The sequence below is a fragment of the Larus michahellis genome, chromosome 2 (genome assembly GCF_964199755.1).
Source record: "Larus michahellis chromosome 2, bLarMic1.1, whole genome shotgun sequence".
Taxonomy (NCBI): Eukaryota; Metazoa; Chordata; class Aves; order Charadriiformes; family Laridae; genus Larus; species Larus michahellis.
This window is the reverse complement of record NC_133897.1, coordinates 103106547-103126629: the sequence shown is the minus strand read 5'-3', so window position 1 is coordinate 103126629 and position 20083 is coordinate 103106547. Positions and strand designations below refer to the sequence as shown.

The 20083-nt window shown below is 40.7% G+C and overlaps 2 protein-coding genes across 9 annotated transcripts in view; one reads left to right on the top strand and one right to left on the bottom strand.

Annotated features, from left to right (window-relative positions):
- Positions 1 to 5878, top strand: part of LOC141739350 (uncharacterized) — a 36271-nt gene extending 30393 nt beyond the window's left edge. The window contains exons 12-15 of the mRNA XM_074576439.1: positions 338 to 439; positions 1642 to 1747; positions 2868 to 3794; positions 4581 to 5878. Of these exons, the coding sequence (XP_074432540.1) occupies positions 338 to 439; positions 1642 to 1747; positions 2868 to 3794; positions 4581 to 4636 (1191 nt within the window). The 3' untranslated portion in view covers positions 4637 to 5878. The remainder of the gene's footprint in view (positions 1 to 337; positions 440 to 1641; positions 1748 to 2867; positions 3795 to 4580) is intronic.
- A 3725-nt stretch (positions 5879 to 9603) lies between these two features.
- On the bottom strand, positions 9604 to 19588 carry PDCD6 (programmed cell death 6). 8 transcript variants are annotated; one of them, XM_074576443.1, is made up of 7 exons: positions 19214 to 19345; positions 16728 to 16861; positions 16568 to 16629; positions 13302 to 13346; positions 11972 to 12124; positions 11183 to 11292; positions 9604 to 10392 (listed from the first exon to the last, which is right to left on the bottom strand). In XM_074576443.1, the coding sequence occupies exons 2-7, from the start codon at positions 16766 to 16768 to the stop codon at positions 10294 to 10296; spliced, it is 510 nt and encodes a 169-aa protein (XP_074432544.1). In that variant the 5' UTR covers positions 16769 to 16861; positions 19214 to 19345; the 3' UTR covers positions 9604 to 10293. The 8 variants fall into 8 exon arrangements, with proteins under 8 accessions (XP_074432544.1, XP_074432542.1, XP_074432543.1 ...); XM_074576441.1 differs by having other exon boundaries at positions 11966 to 12124; positions 16728 to 16849; positions 19214 to 19344; XM_074576442.1 differs by having other exon boundaries at positions 11966 to 12124; positions 19214 to 19338.
- Between the last annotated feature and the right edge of the window lie 495 nt (positions 19589 to 20083).

The following is a 20083-nucleotide window of genomic DNA, read 5'->3' as shown; positions in this document are numbered from 1 at the left end:
GCATTTGATGAACGTGCTGAAGCTTACTTTTTATTCAATTTTCTACACAGACAACATAGATTTAGGACTTGCGCCCTTCTCTGTCTGCAACAAAATGTTCATGATTGATAGTATGGGAGTGGCATGGACATCCAGGGTTTTGTTTTACCTTCTGTCAGGCCATAATTATGTTCACAATTCTGTTTTCTTATACATAGGTGTGTATACTTGTATTATATATGTCTTATATATCAATGAATAGTATAGACTTGGTTATACCAAAATCAAAGTATAACTTTGATCTGTTTGTGTAAATGACACTTTTAGCATCCTAATGACCAGTTCTGTTTTTCAACAGGAGACTTTCCACATCACCTCAGACTCCGAAGCAACACTTGTTGTTCATATTACACAGGAACTCACAGAAGCTTTGAAGGCCTTTTGTGAAAAGAAAGCAGCAGTAAGGAACTTAATCTTGACCAGAGTTGTTTTACCATTGGGAGGAAAGGAGTGGTTGAACTCATTGTGTTAACACCTTGCCAAACTGTAACAGTTCAAGCATAGGTCAACCCGCCACCCCCCCCGCCCCCAGTTAAATATACTTTACTTTTTTTTACAGTTTCTAAGTACCAAATACATTAATTTCATGGCCCATTTCTGTTAGTTTTCCATCATCTTCCATCTGTTTTGGTTTTCTTTTGTACGCGTTCTCCCCCTGTTTTGGGCACCATTTTGCTTCATGGTGTCTGGTTGTCATCCTTCCTTTGCAGTTGGTCCCTTGTGTGATAGCTTTTCTTCTAAGATTAATCAGGCTTTAAGTGCTACCCAAATGTGCCACTTCTTTCTTTTCTGGGCATGTGGATAAGTCTTTCTTACTGATGACTTGTAGCTCTGCTCCCACTTGAGAGCTTTAATCTGTTCAGACTAAGGTAGACAAGATGTTCCTGTCTCTCTGTTGGCCCTTACAAACCTCCGTAGCTTTTTTTGCATAAAAACCGAATACCTGTAGAAAATGGGGTCTGAAGAAGGACCAGAATCTGTACAAAAATGACTCATCACCTCTGGTAGCTACTGGTTTGCAAAATTCAGCATGTGTTTTTCTGAAAGATGTTTCAGACTATTTTTTTAGATATTAATAACGCATTCCATGTCAGTTGAGCTATGGTAACTGTCTTTGTGCAAATGTGCCACTACCACCTTTTTGAGAGCTACACTTTCAAAATGTCAGGTACTTGAATATATTACAGTCCTCTGAGCTAGTTAAAAATTGTTTTCATAGCTTAATCTCAGGCAGTAGCTGAGCCTTGCATTCTGCATTCCCCAGCTAGAGGCAGGATTTGCATGTGTAGCAGTTTTACATTTTAGCCAGGTGATGTTGAGGGATACGGGTCAATAAAGTAAAGAAATTTGGAACAGGTAACGTTGTCTTCCCCACACACATCATTCTGTTCTCCTCATGTACCTCTTCCAAATAATTCTTTTGAAAATTGTGGTTTAGTGTGGTAATTGTGAATAACAGAACACCACATCCTTCATTTGGAGTTTGCTGTCAACTAAAATTGTAGTTTGCTAACTTTCCGTGGGGAACTTACTGTTTTGGTTTTTTTGAATGCTCAAGATTTGAGTTCAAAACCAGACATTCTGACCTTTTGCTTTATCTAGGTTAATTATACTAGCAATCTGAGGCCACTGATGTCAGTATCTCAAGGTGAATTTCTGGGAAGGAAAAGCATCCCAAATCATTATAAGCCATATGGAAAATCCAAAGGTAATTTAGACGCTTTGTTCTACTAGTTTAAGCCTATTCTTAACACTGCACAGATTGCAAAAATTTGCTTTTATGGGCAGCCATAGTGCTTCTTTGCTGGAGTACTGTGTGTCTTTGCCCTCTGAGTCAGTTAAGGGTATTGTTTTCTGAAGCCTTAATGACTTCAGCCTTGACTAAGAATGTTTCTATCTCACTGGGTAGAATTACAGCAGTAGAGGTTATTAGAAATCCAAGCAGTAACACCTGCCTGGTTTCGGTGTGAAGGTTGATGTGTCAAGGTATCTTCAAAGGAGTATTTGCCATTCTTACATTGAAAGTGAATGTACCGGTACTGCTAAGGGATACAATGAAAGAGATTTTTAGCTTGTTTCCTTAGACTGCTGGCCTTCTAAGTAGTTGTTTCCCTGGACTTCCCACAAACCTTAGGGTGAAAAGAAGCTCAATAAGAAAGGACGTAAGCATGAGCTGCAAAAGTAGAGCTCTGGCAACTTTTTGGTTGGCTGTATTTCTAAAGGATGTTAAGGCTCTAATTTTGTAAACCTTTTCTATTTTTTTTCCCTGCAAACTGCAGAACTGATACATTTAATAAGAAAAAAAGCACCGACAGGAAAACTTACAAATTAAGCTAACCAATTTTATTTCATATCCATGGTGGATTAAGAGCACATGTGCTACCACCATGTGCCAATCAAGTGTGTTAACTTCTTGAGAGATGCTAAGCTTTACTATTTGTAATTGTTGATATATACTGTTGGTGTATCCTGTTCTCCACGAACTGTCTTAGATACGTGTCGCTTTAGAGGCCTTCAAATGGCCTAGTCCATTTTCAGGTTGCTTTGACAGTAAAGCATAGTTGAATTCAGATGATATATCAGTTCAAGTGATTAATTGGTTTGAGTCAGTTGTTCCCCTCCTATTATTCTTTAATTTTATTCTGCTTTACAAATCCAGTCAAAGAAAGAAGGCTGGTCTTTGCTAATGCAGTAAATATGCATTAAACACCATATATAGTCAGACAAAAAAAAGGCTTCTACCGAGTTAAGTTTTATTTTGCAAAAAATCGCACCAGTTGCATTTAACAAATTAGTAGTGCCCTTTATTTATTTGTTTGTTTGTTCAGGAAATTCTAACTGGAATCAAGGTTTTCTGTCTCAATATGAAGAGTGTTCTGCAGATGCTTCTTTTGCACCTGCTAACTTATACGGTTACCAAATAGATGATGGATCATCTTCCTATGGACTGAGATCTAATGACTGTGCAATGATGTCTGCACTCAGGGACTCTTTTGCTCTTCAGACTGGAAGTCCTGCCAGTGGTATCAGTGAATGGCTGAGGCAGTTCAGCCGATCTGCTTCTGGCAGTAATTCAGCTGGTGGGGCTTCCTCCTATGAGACAAGTCCAGTGAGTGAGTACTCGGCAGAATATATGTCCAACGATGTGCGAGGAAATGAGCTCCCTGATAACAGAGTCTTGTATGGTGGGGAATGTACAAATTGGAGGAATCAACAAGCATGTTCAAAAGCAAGGAGTATAAGTGACCAAGGATTACCCTATCCCAATTCTTCTGCCTCATATCCTTCATCTGGAAGATACTCCACAAACTATCCTTCACAAAGCTATTCCTCTTACAAGAACGATGAGTCTGTGAATACTTGTACATCTTCTGCAAATTCTGCTGCTTCAGGAAGAGGTGGCTCCAGGTGGAACGAGGACTCCAGGTGGAACGAGGACTCCAGGTGGAACGAGGACTCTAGATGGAACCAGGAGTCTAGCTGGAGCAAGGAATCTAGCTGGAACCAGGAATCTAGGTGTCAAGGATTCAGGCATCAGAAGTCAGACTACAAGAGTGATTGGGGTTCACATCAGTACTCGTTTTCTGGCAGTGGTTCGTACAGGGATTACCAGCAATTCAGAAGCTCAGATAAGATGTTTGATGAAGATGCTGTTGGTCTTACTCCCAACATTTTGAACAGAGTACGAGGAAAGGATGTACCTACAGTGACCAGGATGCTCAAACAGTTGGCTCCATATTATCCAGCACTTCAGAGTAAGTTTGTGATTAGTTTTCACGTAAAATGAGTTACATCAACATAGTTGCTTTAACATAAGCAGGAGACTGCGTGTTGCAGAGATAGTATACTCCATTCAGTACACAATTCAGAGTCGAGTTAATTTTGCTCAACATTTCTGTCAGTTGAAGAATGGCATTAATTGCCTCTCTGAGGAGGCTTTGCCTCTTGACAACTAGGTAGAGCTGTGAGTGGGAGGAAATTTTTATAGCACAAAAATTTCCTGAATTGAAAGGTTTGTCCTCGGTCATCTTGCTAGCTAGCTGCTTGTGTCATGATCAGAGTTTGTACTGTTTGGGTAACAACTATGGGGAGGGCATGCATTGGCATAAAGAAAAAAATATTGGTAAGTGTGCAGAACCAGCCTTGGATGGCATTATAATAGATGAAAATGCTCCAAATGGATCAAACACATTGGGATAACAAAAGAGAAATGTTATCAAAGAGCCGGGTCGTTATATGACAAATTATTTTTTCCAATTATTGCAAAAATATTCCTTAATGTTAAAAATAGCGATATACTATTCAAATAAAAGATTCTCCTTTAGAAACAGATTATAAGAAGGATTTAAAGGGAGTTAGGCACATGCTACTCTACAGCTGTCACTGGGCATAAGTTTGGATAGAGGTGAACTATGCTTATGGTAGTAGAGTAAGGATAGTTAGTTAACAGTAAAACTTTCATTTTAACATTCTCTCTGCTGTATTACGTGAAATAACATGAAATAAAAGTAACTTTAAATGTTTTTATCTGCTCTTTCTAGAACTAAATATTCAGACATTAGTCAATGTGCTAATAGAAACTAGAGGAAAAGATTAAGGAACAACAACAGCTGAACTGGAAACAGACGAACAGATTCAAGAATCTCCATTCCTTGGCTCCAGAAAGAGACTGCATTTAATTCTGTGTTTGACTGGGTTTGGAAGGGGAAAGGCAGGTAGGGTTTAATTTTTTTAACATGGGAAATATAGCTGGAACACAAACTTGCACATAACGGAGGTGAACATACTATTTTGTTTAGGCTTTTTTAATGTATTTGTTATATCTTAGTATATTACAGAAAAAAATCTTTTGTTACTTTTTGAAAATATGTTAATGTTATTCTGTCAGCAAAAAGCTAATCACCTTTTTAACACCTTTCCCAACTCAGAAAAAAAGAAAGGTTTACTTTTGTGTTATCTACTTAGGAAGAATAGTCATTGAAAATACAGGTCCATTGCATGAAAATACAGGTTTACTTTTCTTCATGCAATTTTAAGGCCAGTTCAGTTATTTTAAGGCTTTATAATGAGGATATTTTTAGAAACTGATACACTACATTTCCCTTTAGACGAAGAAAGGAGAATGTCACAGCAAAGGTATTCTCTAGCTTAACGTTGATGCTCTATGAGAAAAATGTAATCTGTTCAAGGGGATTGGTATGTAATGCGGCATATTAATTGCTTTACTTGCAGAGTAAAAAGAGATGTGAAATATATGCAGATTTTTTTTATCATGTTCAGAATGAAACTGTTACAAATCAACTTAAAAACTCATTTGATTAATTGATCCATACTGAAATAAAAATTCTTGATTCTTTCTACTGGCAAAAGTATATCAAGAAATAGGCAATAAGGCAATCAGATAAAATAGCAGGGAAAAATAAATAACCAAAATGACATATTAACTGAGAAATATGTACCAGTTCATTATGTTTATCAGTGGTCCATGCTTATGTTTTCTTTTCCCAACACTTCCAAACCACATGCTTGTGAATGCCTGGCTTTAGATGTCTACTTTAAACAGTCAAATCCAGCTTACATGGAGCTAAAGAAAAGGAGTAAACTGAGATATTTCACTCCCCAGTGGCCATTTTCCTTTTCACTGCTGTGTTGTGGACTATCATTTTTCTTCTCACCCATACCTGAAATATTTCTCTGATTCTGTGCATTAAATATTTGTGCTAAACCAGAATTAGTCTTCCAGAGCTGTCATATATCTTTTTGCATTAGATTTGTCATGTAAGCTTTAACACAAAGGCAACAAAGCAATTAGTGATACAGCTTATAAACTCAATTCTCTAAAAAAAAAATCAGAAAGGATCCACTTTCCTTTTTCGTTCCTGTTCACTACTTCTTTTTCTCCTTCTCATACTTATTGAAGGGTTTAAGTAATATCTAATGGCCTGGACTCAGTAGTTGTGCCATACACTTTTGTCCATTGAATTACAGAGTAGACCTTCTTGCTTAAAGGGGAAAAACATTATTTTCTACCACAGGTGTCTGCAAGAGTTTTGATTTAAAGCTCTGTGGGACTGATCAGTTATTATCTTATTATCTATATTTAAAAACTACCAGAAATTATTTCTACAAATGTTACTGTCATAGTTTTTTTCCACAGCAAGTGTAGTGCCACTAGAAGTCTAAAACTGTAGAAAAGTGTTACTAGAAAATGTTACTGCTACAACTCTGTCAATTCAAATGAAGACCTTTTCTTCTGAGGTTTTTGTGGAGAGCTTTTTTTTCCCATTCCTCACTCCCTTTGGGATTTTACTGCCATGACTGGATATCCCAGCGGCATACAGCAGCTGGCTGGTCCCTGCCCACATTAGATGCTCTTTCTGCCTCCGCATTCCCTTCTTATTTTTTGTTCTGGGGAACAGTTCCTGTCCCTGCTTCTAGAATGTTGTGCAGAGTCCTGCATTGGGGAAACGGTTCTTGCATTTTGAAACAGAGTTGGAATAGTGACCAAGTTAAGAGAGGAAATGCATTTCAGCATTGATTTACTAAAGGTTTCCCGAGCTGTAGGTAGCATTTGGAGTCTTGTAAATGCCCTTTGCTTCTCCATTTCAATTTTCAGTTCTTATCAAAATCAGTGGAGTTCTTGAGGTGATTGTCTGTTGGTTCTTATACATAAGCACTATCATGTAGGGAATTTTTTTTAAGCTGGTGGTATCTTGTAATACACACTCTAAGCCTGTGTTATCTCTTACGTGCAATTGCTACCAGCAGCGTGTTCTTCTCAGCATCCTCCAATCACTTGGCTGAGGCTGTTTCAGCTGCATCACTGTTTTCTCCTTAATTCTCTTTTTATTTTTCTTCTTTTCAAAGCTCTTCCTAGTTTTGGAAATACAAAGCTTCAGTGTGCAATTTCTGTACTGATACTAGCCTGGGTTCCACCACTTGGCACTCCAGGTTTGACTGACTTTTGGTCTATAGCTGTGACCTCTACAACTGTGTCCCATACCAGCAAACAGGTATAGTTGACTTGTGTCAAACAAGTAGCATCTTAGTTATTGCAGGAACTCATTCCTTCATGGAGTTCGATTTCCTAGTATTCAAATTAAAGTCAAAAAGAAACAGACAGAAGCATCTTCAGGATACAAGTCTGCAAAGGAACTGTCTGCCCCTGTGACAGGAGTGATGGTTTTTCCTTTTTTCCTAGGGCTGTATAGAATTGCGAGTGCTGTGCATCATTCCCTCATTTGGAGGGCTTCTGTAGCATCTTCCCTTCCTCCGTAGGGTCGGGTACTTGCAACTCAGAGTATTTTCTTTTACAGGACCCACCCTGAGGATCTGTCTGCCTGTTTCACTTCTTTCTCTCTAGCCAGCAGCTCATCCTACAAACATGACTTCTAAGCAATGGCGACTTTGAATTTTGTCTTATTTGTTCTGACTCACTTCAACCCTGCCACCTTTAAAGGGGGAATCAAATGACGCTAGGAAAACAAATCCAGGCTTCTGACCTTCTTTGGCACCTGACCAGCAGTGTCCACAGAGGCACCAGGTAAGAAGACCTCATGGAAAAAAAAGTGAAATGTGCCTTGGAAGTTCTGTTATCCTACTAGTTACTTCTTCAACAGGCTTGCCTAAGCCAAGACCTCTTGTTCCTTCTGTTTTCTTGCGTTGGCCAATTTCCTTGAATCAACTTCTGCCTACTCTTCACTCCCAACAAATCTCTTTGCCTTATCTTGCTCCATGTAGTAGAGAACTGGAGCAGAATGAGTCTGCTGCCTGTTCCTCTTTCTCTAGGCTCTGGTCCTTCTTCAGGAAACACCCATCACAAGGTAGGCATTGATAGCCTGCAGAGCAGCATCACTTTAGATGCTTGCCATTCTTCAGCACTAATACAGCTACACCACAAGCTCTGCCGCTGAGATGAGAGTTTTGAGGCTGCACCAGAGCCCTTTCAGCCAATTTCACATTTCCTTAAAAAGCCATTGATAAAAATCCAAACTAGAATATGGTTGGGGGGGTAAACGGTCTACTTTCCAGCCAGTTTCTTGGTCTGTGGTGTACCTGCTTTCACACCTTCAGAAGCATCCGTTTCCCACTGAGACAGGAGTCATTCCAGTCCAGAGCCGCTTTGGTGATTTTCCGCAGCAGCAAGGCTCCTTCAGAAAGTGCTGGAGCCAGTTGTTCTACACCAAAGACAGTGAAGTATTACCAAGGTTGGGTGGAAAAAGGACACATCCTTCACAGGAGACAACTTGGGAAATTTCTTTGTTTCCAGCTTTTTTAGTTTTGTACCGTGGACCTGTTAATGATCCTCAGAATGCTTCCCAGAAATACTGGGTTTCATTTGGGTGAATGTGTGAGCCAAAGGGACAGATCCTTAGTGGGAAGGGAATGGGGAAGCTCTTTTAAATGTGGGGTCATTTAATGGAGAAGCACTTTTGAGCCCAGAACTCTGGGCCCTTTTTTTTCTGAAAAGAACATACATAGCGATCGTCTCAGCCTTCTGGGGAGGTAAGGTTTGAGTAGTAACTGTTTGAAGTCTTTCTCCCTTGTCTTCTTAAACATAAGTAACTTTGACAGTTCTCAGGTGTTCTCAGACATCGGTCTTTATTCCTGCTCCCCCACCTCACCCAGAGCCCATTGGGATGATCCACTGCCCTTAGGACAATGATGCCCAGAGTGCTCTGGGAGAGCACCTTGTTTCTATGTGCATAAGCTGTGGAGACCATCAGCCTCTCCACGGATGGTTCACACCAGAAAAGTGTTTAGAAAACGTTGTTGAACTGTTGCTATGGGTCTGTTTGCATATCACTTGACAACTAGTAGCAGCTTCTCTGCGTGACAGATGTTTTAGTTGTTAACTGCACTTGCCACTTGGCTGTCTGCACCCAGACACCAAATACTATATTCTGGCTGAGACACTTGGGAAGTAGCATTTTAACATTGGGGTTTTTTTGAGCAGGATGGCCTGTGGAACCAAACCCTCTCTGCATAATCTCTTGGAACATCAGCTTGGTATCAGTGACAGCATCAGTTTAGGTGTAGGTGCTCCCATCAACCACAGCTTACCTGCCTGTGGCTGTGTGTAATTATGAAATTTGAACCAAAAGGGTGTGTGCGGACTGCCTGCGTACAGTGAGCTGGGGATGGGAGAGGACTTAGGAATAAATCGCTATTGCTACAGTTTAAGAAAAAAGTCTTTGAATAAAAGCTAAAAGCTCTCGCCTGTAAACATATCCTGAAGAGCAGTGATTACAGGGAATAGTGCTGCTTGAGTATTTTTAAGTGCTTTGGATAGTGCTGGTGTAAGATTTTCCTAGAGCAACCTAAGATAACTTGTTAACTTCTCGTTGCTTCTTCAAAGTTACTGCAGGAGATAACGTACGACAGGAATCAGTCACTACTTTTTTTGGTTCGCTTTTTCCACCGTGTCCCTCTCCATCTGCAACTGGTGAGATGAGGGTAAGGTTGTGAGAATTTTGACTGTCAATTCAAGGGCACCTAAAATAAGTGCTTCAGCACAAAAAGGAAGACTATTGGTGTTAAATGAGCCCACTGAGCAAAGGGAACTATGTATCCAGAGCAGTTTATTGTAGGGAACGTGTTGAGGAAGATGCGGTATTGGACACAGCTGTGAAGAAGTTCTGTTTGAAGGTGTCCCGAGGATACCCTGAAAGAAGGAGGCAACTAGAAAATAAAAAGATAAGGCAAGGAAAAGCGGGAGGGACCCCTGAAGTGTAGAAAACTAGAATACAGAAACAAACTCCCCCCCGCCTAAAAATGCTGTACAAAAATGAAGTAGGCTCTAAAAGTTGATCTAATATTTTTACTTCATTTTAAATTCTGTATTAAAAATTAATACATTAAACTCTTATTTATAAAAGTAAGGCACATGCAAAACATGTTGTGCAACTTCTGACTTTCAACTCTTACAAACTAACAAGCATTATTTTAATTTGGCATTTCTAAAGAGTCATTTTTCCCCATGCAGGATATGTGGAAGAAGGTTAAGTTTGACATTGCACCAGTTAAATCTAGATTCTGTGCTTTCTGTCCTACAGTAAGCAGAGATGGTCATATTGTACAGTCATACAAAATAAAAACCAACTCAAGTACAGATTCTGAAGGTGACGACCAACATACAAAATTCAAGAATGTGAAGTTATATCCATTATAATACATCAATAATCTTATTCAGTACAGGATGATTTGGCAACTCCAGTCTGTGTAACGCCAGTGTGCTATGGCTAGTTATCAGTGTCATACGATGCTGAAGACCATGGAAAGATATTGCTCATAGGACACCTGAATCCAGCCATCTTGATCAGTATCGTAACGTCGGAACACATCAGTCAACCTCTGCAAAGGGGGGGGAAAAAGAAAAACCATAAATTTTTGTACATCGGGAAAGTTGAGACTGACACGTATTTCCCTTGCCACTTAGGTTGCTATAGTTTTATGAACACTTTCTGTTCATCCCCTCTGTAGACACTTTACAGCCTCCTGCAAATCGAGGTTAGCTCTTTGCCATGTCTCATGCCTGAGCTCCATAGCAGATCTGATTCTAAAACCGCCTTATGATACGATACCTAAGTGCTTACATAGCCCTAGACCAGGCAGCTTTTAAAACTTATAGACCAGACAGCTTTTTATGACTGGCTTTAAAGGGGGGAGATGTTTTTTACTGCCATTGCCCCTGCAGGAACAGAAATGACAAAAGACTGAATAATTCAGCTTGCTAGGTCAAATTCCTTTTAGTTTGAGCCTTAAACACACACAAAAAACTCACAATTCAGATTACGAGAATGATGGGCACCATGGGACATGACACACTCCAGTTTTAGTACACACAAGATGCAGAGGAAGCGTGCGTATTAAACTAATGGAACTAGTGTTACGTGTTTTCCTTTTAAAACAGACTATTTTACATTTTTTGCCACCTCAAATTTGTATCAAATTTACTTATTATGCAAATGAATAACTAGTGAATAACTAGTGTTTTATCATAAATAAAAGCAAGTTCTAGATCTAATATTATAGTTAAAATGAGAACCATAAAAGCTTAAGAAAAGGTGATTTTTTTGTTTTTTTGTTTTTTTTTTTTTTTTTTTTTTTTACAATGGACATTAAAATATATCTCCTTTCTTACCTGTAAAACAACACAACACTGAATAAAGTCATCAAAAGCAACTTGCCCTCTTCCTTGTCTGTCAAATTTCCGAATAAGGATATCGTAGAATTGATCAGACAGTCGGTAACCTTGGAAAAGAGAAATGCTTTAAAAGGTTCCAATTACCACAGTCCTTCTATAAAAAGAACGAGGTTGTTTAGCAGGCAGGTATAACAAAACCAGAAAACAGTAAGGAGGTAGAAGAGACAACTTTCTATTTTTCCTAAATATCTCTATGTTTAAAAAGCATGCAATAAAAGCCGTGCTTAATAATAATAATAGACAAGAGTCACAGTAAACATAATTACTGATTAAAGCGACTAGTTGGTTGAGGGAACGGTTTAGGGCTGCAGCTCAGGTTTTTATAAGTGAAGTCAATTGACTGAAAGTTCTTTTGCCAACAGAATGCTGCCCTGGCGTAGCAGCTGGCTGCATTTTAAAAAGCATGAGGCTGTGTCAAGTACCTTCCAAGTTCAGGCATTTACCTCAAGTGTTGGTAACGCCCTCGGAGCAGCTAACAGAGACTGAAACTGGATGTGTCAGTACGTGTGTGGAATGTTTTAATTTCTTTCGTTAAAGGAAACAGCTTAAAGAAAAGTAATTGTCGCAGGGACATCTTTAAAAGGTACCTTATACCTAAAAGGAAAACTGTATTTCACTCGCCTCATCTTTAGTCACATTTGTCAGAGCAGTACAGCCCTAATAATCAGCTCATCTGATGACATAATGCAGTCATAAGAACTGTAATTACAAATGAATTACCAAAACCTGTTAGTGCTTGCTTTAGTTCATTTTTGTCAATCATTCCAGAATTGTCTCTGTCATACGTTCGAAAGACATTCTGCCAATCTGAGATGTACTTCCAGACTCCTGTGAATTCATTGAAGTTCACACCACCTTTGTTTTCCCTGTCGAACATGCCTGAAATAAAAAATAAGAAACTTATCAAGCTTTAATCATACTACTCCTCAGAAAGATCTGCTGGTATTTCAGAAGGCAGCAAGAGCGCTTTGTGGAAGGTACTGAAGACAGAAAAGGAATTGCTAAAATACTAGTGGTATTTTGGAAAGTTCTGACAAAAAAAAGCAAGTAGTCATCCACTGAAGGAGGAAAAGATAAAACGAGATAGAAGAGGACCAGAATTAATCACATTATTTTTCCTGGGTTTTCATTTCCAGTTTGAAAATAGGGCTTGATTGATCATCCAGTGACAAAAAGAAGGATGTGTGTGTGTGTGTGTGTGTGTTCTTTTTTTAAGGACACAGGAAAAAGTCTGAGTCTACTGACTGACAGAAATGCTGGGATATTTATCTGCATTTGACTTACTGATACTGTAATCTTTATACAAAACGCATATCATAGAGATAGAACTCAAGACTGCTGCTGAATACTTATTAAAAACAACACAAAAAAATTAGTCCTTGGATTTATGAACTGTATGATAGAAAAGATTTTTTTTTGTGCTTGAATTTTTCTCCTGTTCTACTACTATCTTCATGTGCATTACTGGAAATTATTTTAGGACACTAAAGAATTAGAATATTGAACAGCTTCTGTTTGGTCTTTTTGGAGCAGAACTTTGGATTAACATGCAAGACAGGAAAAACTAGTTACAAAGACAAGCTATATAATATCGTTTTAGAATCTTCAAGCTGACAGTTTCTCCACGCATAAATGACAGTTGCTATCTATTCAGTTGTACAGTAACATTTTCTCAGACTACTTCGACAAGCGCCTGTGTGCGCACACAAAGGGCAGTCCTGTATTATTCAAAAGGGAAAATACTTGAGTTTAACTTACTACTGCTGGGCTGTCTGAAGAGGCAAAAAAAAAAAAAAGGAAGAGTAAAGACATGTTGCAACATACCAGACATACCATCTAACAATGAAAGCCCAGCTTGTTCACACTACAGGCAAATTAGTTCAAAAGGCCTTTAAACAGGCATTTGTTATTACAGTAGAAATACATCTTGTGTATGTATTGTGATATTTGTACATACTTATTTCTCTGAAACAGTGCAGCAATTGATAGCATTCAGTCATCTGAACAGATCACAAAACAGTATTTTGACTATTTCACATCACACAACTACACTCACCAAGAATTGACCTGACTGTTGCTGGATTAAACGGAGTCCACGTGCCTGAAACAGAAAGAATCACTTAGATCCTCAATACTAGGCAACGTTTTTCAAAAATGCAACCAACCAACAAACCAACCAAAAAAATCAGGTAAGAACTTAAAACAGTGAATTCAGAGCTAGAAGACATGGAGCTAGCATATTATAAAATAAGGCTGCTTTGAAGTAATTATGTTCTTGACCATTCAGAGATGACTTCAGACCAACGCTCTACAGATACTACACAGAAACCAACGTTTTTCAGGCTGCACCAAAAAAACCCTCCAAAACCTAAAACGTTGGAAGAACTAAGAAGGATTTTTTTCATCCCAGGTAGTCAGAAGGCATTGGATAAAAGGCAAGATCAAAACTGAAGTCCCACTTTTTCTACTGATGGGAGCAGAAGAGTTTTAAGCTATAACTCACACAATGTCTCATATCTATTACTTGGTAAAAGCCCATCTGCTTATTTCTTATTTTACAGGTGTATTACTCCAAGTTATTTAGTTTCTGACATGTGAAAAGAAAGAGTTCCTAATATGGCAAAACCACACAGCACAATTTAGAGTCTAGTATAAATCCCTCCTCCACTGCTAGATCAATGAAGTGTTAGTTTAAATTAGTATTTTCTGAGCAAGAAATATTGCTGCTTAAAAGGGCCTGAGCAAGAATGATCTGAAGAGGAGCTTTGTACTTCTCTGGATATTTAGAGGCTTTGGAACTTTGGAACAGTTTTCATTCGGTTGGGAGCATTCCAGAGTGCTAGGAAGCATTAAGCTTTCAATTAAGAGGAATACTGTGCCTCATCTAGAATTTCCCTACCAATTCTCTAGAGCCTGTGAAGGTACCAGGAAGACCAAGAAGCATATATTAACTGTGGCTGAGTGCAGGGACCACAGAGGAACAAGCAAGACTAGGGGTACTGTAGAGGCGTTTGCCATGATGCAGTTAGCCGACCACAAATAAACAGTAGAAAAGCTGCGCTGGTATTAAGCAGGCTTTGTGAAAGCATGGCTGCTTTGCTGCATCAAGCTGCAGTGGTGTAAGTAACACTTATACTAGCGCTGAATTTCTCCCATAGAAGGGAGACTGTATCAGTGGAAGTCTGCAGATGCAGTGATGGGGAAACAACCTATACTGTAGGCAGGCCATGGGACCGTTTGCACATACAGAAAAACATAAGCAGAGAAAGAGAAGAGTAAAAATGGCTCTGAAAATGCTTAAGCAGTATTTTACACACAGGACATCAGTACCTTAGAGCTGTATGTCTCCTGACAAAAATAAAAAATAATGGAATTATTAATAGGGTGCCAGCATTTAACTCTTAGCAGAATAGAGGAAAAAGTGAAAATACAGTTTGAAAGTTAACTTATTTCATGTTGAAATTTTCAAGAGATTCATATAAACACCATAGAGTGAAATCTGAGCAACTCCAGTGCTGCAGAACTGTACTGATTTCAGCCTGTTCCAATTAACAGGGAAAGACTGTTCCCTCCTCCTCCCCTGACTACTACTAACTTTACATGACAGCACAGAAAAAACAGGAAGGAAAGGAAGCACAGTGTTTTATTGTGCAAACAACTAGATGAAGTGATGATCAGTCCCTCCCAGGTAAGTATACTGTTATTTGCATAGACTTGACATGTTGAAAAGCTGAATGTCAAAAACACATTGAACTTCAAATTTTAATGAGCACTATGCAGACTTTTAAAAATGTTTCAGAGATAAACACGTAACATTATTTTAGCCCATGTTAGACTGCAGGACAGCTGCACACAACCATCCACTAGAGGATATATTTTGAAAAGAATATAGTGAATTGTTAGTGACTTTGGTGTACAAGATCTAGAATCTCTCAGAATGAAGGAAGCTTACAGTTCTGTAAATATTTTGTCTAATAGTGAATTCACTTGGTGTGGATTCTTCATAACTGCAAAGCACTGAAACTGCTAATCTACACTGGAAATAAGGAAAGAAAAGAGTTCAGATAGTCATCACTGCCTATTAACCTTAAATTCAATCAGATGAGAAGATATTTAAAATACATGAAGTTTAAAATGGCAGGTAAATCAGGTTCCCACATTGTTCTAAACAGCACTGTAATCTTAAATGAAAACAGTGACTTAATCATTTTAACTTAGCTTTTGCTGAAGTTGTTATTCTAAATAGTATTTTAGTTATGGATCAGGTGCAGCAGCTACAAAGACCACAATTTTACTACATAGAGTATTTATCCAAATTTATTTCAAGTCAGGTGATTACTGACAAAAAGGAGCCTTTCAGTCTGTGTACACAGCAGCTCACAACATCAGTTTAAGTCCTTCTCAGTCGCAAAGCACAGGAAGGATGAAGGAATTAAACCCTGGGAGAAGGGGAACTTGATATGGACTCAAAGATGCACAAACTGCTTCAATAAGCACTTTTTCAGATTTCTAAGTGGAAAAAAAAAACCAACCAAAAAGTACAACCCTACCCACCCTAAGTCACCAGAAGAAAGTAAAAATAGGCTACTGGAAAAATTTTTGGTTTTTTTTTTTTTATTTTGCTTCCATGAGTTATTTCACTATACCTAGTTACTCTTTAAGCGTTATGACGGGGAACTGACAGACTAATAGGAAGTTTTAATACTACATCTAGAGTGCATTTTTCTACTTTGTTAGGGAAGAAAACCCAAACACGCCTCATTTGGGGAAAAAAAAAAATATTAAAAATTACCATCTTCAATTCCTGCACCGTACTGTATGAAAAGATTTTATGTGCAGTAAAAAGGCTGGCTGTAAACATCTGATCTTTGTCCAGGTTATACACTGATCCTGGTTAAAAAACAAAGGTTCAGTAGTGATGAGAGAGGAATATACAAATCACCGTTTTTTTTTTTTTCCTAGAGAGCAGAACTGGAAAAAATAAAGGGATGTCCATGCCTTCATTCCCCAGAATACAAACCAGTAATTTTTACAATAGGTACTCAGTTTATAATGCGTTATTATTAACATGCACCAAACCCAGAAAACTTCCCTTGAAATTCAAAAGAAACAGGAACAATGGGCTCAGCAAAAAATAAATCAGAACTGACCACCTTTTTCCTTCCCCTTCAGTCTTTTCTTGTCTATTAAATAGTATTAATCAGTAGTAGGAACATTCTCCCCACCCCCAGTCAAAGAATTATGGCATCAAGTAACCAGTCTCACATGAAGTTTAACATTAAGTTTACAACTAAATACCTCACTGCTCATTTACAGACTTACCATTGGATAATGCCTGCTGAAGTTCATTATCAGATATTATTCCACTCCTATCTTTATCAACCCTGGCGATAAAAAAAAAAGCAAAAAAAAAAAAGCTTTAAATGGCTGAAATTAACAGGTTCCACTTACAGAAGACTTCAGCGGTCTGGTTCTTACTCACCAGATAAGATTAATCTTTTCCTGAAAAGTCACTAATTGCATTTACTTGGTAAACAATTCACAGTTTCTGCAAATTAACCACTTCATTCAGATTGATGAAGGCATTCTGGAACATGATAAAAGCTACAAAGAAAACTGCAAGACTTACTTATGAGTGAAGAGACACACACAAACACACACTGGCAGTAAAACAGTCTGGGCATAATCCACACAAAAAAGTATTTTTATGTATTTATGTTTATTTTTAAAAGAACCACAGAGCACACCATGCTGGTTAAATCCACAAAATGCCTAATGTCACTGTAGTAAGCTGTCGGTCTTCCAAATTGGAGCCCCAGGTTTGGCACCCAGTTTCTCTCAGTAAGATGCTGGCAGTGGAGAGAAAGCCACTAATGTGACCAGTGCCAATACTGAAAGAATCGACTGCAGGGCCTTGACCCCTTTCAAAGGGGTTCAAAAAGTGAAAAAGCGCAGGCAGGTGCCAGCTTCCATTGAGCCGCCACAGTCTACTAGAATAGAGTTCTATCACAAAATTAATAAACTAAGTAACTTCTGCCCAAATAAAGCAGAATTGTGCCTTCTTTAAAAGGATATCTGAAGGTAGTGGGGCCTTCCCTCCATGCTATACAAGGACCTTCCCCTTGACACTGACAGTTTTATTTCCCCTCAGTTACTACCATTCCAAAGCAGAGTGCTTAGTTGATCCCTCTGTTTTTTTCCTTTAGTCCTTATTGTCTTTCTCCAGGCCTTTTCAGTTTGTTCTACTAGATTCCTTCCCCATCTCAAAAATTATATAAACTGCATACAACATTCAAATTGCAAGCTTAAATTGCATAGATTATAGTAATGAAATGACACTCCCCTTTTTTATTTTCTGTTTCTTTTCTAGGTATTCCAAACATTCTTTATCTTTTATGAGCTGCTACTAGGTGCTAAGCTGGTATTTTCATAACGATGTGGCCATGACAGGGCAATATGACCCAGTCATTCAGGACTCCTGAGGTCTTCATAGGCCTGATGTACTGCAGGAATTGGTTAGTGTAACCAACAAACTTCATCTGATCATTCACCGTCTTTTCCCCCAGTTGTTCCTGAACACATTGAATAAAGATCTCAGAACAGCTCCATCTGTCAGTGGGGCAGATGACCACACACTCTTCTCTTTAGTCTGTTATTTATCCAGCAAAGGACCTTCCCTTTCATTCTACGTCTACTGGATTTATTCAAAGGCCTTTGATACTTCTGTATGTTGAGAGGATCTCTGGAAGCTATACACGCGATACCAATGGCACCAGTTCTAGCTATATCCATACCCAATCCTTATTCAGCATACTCCAAGCCTTAGACAGTCGTTTGCCAGACAGGAATACTTTGAACAAAAGCCATACAACTTTCCTGACTAGCCACATTACTTAAAATGGTTTCTGCTGGTTTACCTGATGCAAAAGTCAGAAATGTTGATCTGTTTCTTTCTGGACCCTTTAAAAAAAGAAACAGCATCATGCATGAACCCTCCAAGTTCTCAGATGAAGTGGTTTTCCAGAAGGCTGGGTAGGTAAGTTGCCACATTCCTGAGTCACTCCTGAGTAACTAAGTAAATACTATCCAGTTTTAGCAACTTACTACTCTTTGTCTACTCCTTAACCTCTTCTTGCTGTCACTTGAGTCAAGATAGATCCTCTGAGACACCTCCCATAAAAATGGATCCAACGTAGGAACCTGCCAAGTTTCCTCGACATGACACAAATGTGAAAAACTCCTTTAGCTTCTTTAATACTACTGCCTCGACAGCGTGCCTTTTAACACAGGCCTGCTAACTCCCTTACAGGTTCCTGCTCCAGATGCGTTCAAGAGAATATTTGTTGTTAGTTTTTATTCTATTAAGCATTTATCAGATTCCTTTTTACAAGCCTTCCTGTAGTGACACATTGACCCTCTCAGCTTTACAATTCTTTATGGACTCTCAGGTCAAAACTGACTCCAGTGTTTTCAAGGTTATCTTCTCACTTCCATTAACCCCTTTCCTTTGCTCTAAAATGCAGCCATGCTTATTCCTCCTCAAGCCTTTCCTAGATCTCCCCCTCAGACTCCTCCTACAGGGATATAACCGCGATGTTTACCCGCCCGGCAAGGCCTCAAGGCAGCCAAGTCCTACGCTGGATGCCCGCGGCCGGTGACAGGCTGCCCCGCAGCAGCCGGCCGTTTCCGGGCGCCTCCCAAGGCCCGCTGCCTCCCCGTGCCCCCTCAGGGAGCGGCAGCCCCGGGAGGGCCCGGCCCGCCCAGGAAGACTGGGCAGCGCGGCCCGAGAACGACGGAGGGTGGCGGCGGCCGCCTCAGCGCGGCGGGATGCGGGTGCCTGGGCCCAGCAGGGCCCGGCGGCGGCCGCAGTGTGTGTAGGGAGCCCCCTCAGCCCTCCGCGTCCCTGGGGCAGTTAGGGCGGCGCGGGTCGCGCCGCCAGGACACCCCCGGGGAGCGCGGCGGCCTCACCTCTGGAAGACGTTCCACAGGAAGGTGGGGTCGGGCAGCGGGGCGCCGCCGCCGCCGTTGGGCCTGTACTGGTATCCCGCCGCCATGGCGCCTCCGCAGGGCAGCTCCGGCCCTTCCGCACCTCGCTTCCGGCACCGGCCGCCTGACGCGGTGACGTCGCTGAGCCGGGCACGCGCAGGGGCCCCGCCCCGGGGGAATCCCCAGAGGAGCCCCTGCGCCGCCCGCCCGTTGCCGCGGCGACGGTTGCGGGGCTGGGCCGGGCCCGGCGGGGGCCAGGCGGGGCGAGTCGCTCCGCACGCCCTAGCGGGCACGGTGGGCGGTTGTCCCGGCCGGCACCGAGCCTTCAAGGGCTCACCGGGGAGTTGTGCGGGCTTCGGCAGCGGGGCAGCCCCTCAGGCCGCCCGAGGGAGGACGGGCGGGGTCTGAGGTAAGGGCCGGCCGCAGAGCGCACTGCGGCCGCCGCCCGTGGCTTGGGCAGGGCGCAGGGATCGGCGCCCCCCCCACAAGGCCTCACTCGTCCGCCGTGACGGTTTCTGCAAGGGCGGGAGCCGCCCCCCTGACCGTCCCCCAGGGAGAGACTAAGGATTCCCCGCTCAGGGGAGGTGGTTTGTCGTGGAGAGGAAGTTGCCAACGTTTAACATCCAAGAGAGAGACAGTTACTGCAGCAGAGAAAGGAGGTGCCCAGAGAAACAAAGCCCGATGAAGTGATGCCCTTGGACAAACTGAAGATCAAAAGCATACACGACAAGAATTTCAGGTACAGCCCAGAAACCAGGGGATTGAAATTGAAGTACAAGCCCCATTAATCCGTATCACCTCAAAAATTCTTAACTGAGCACTGAACACCCTCCAAAAAATCAGCCTAATTCC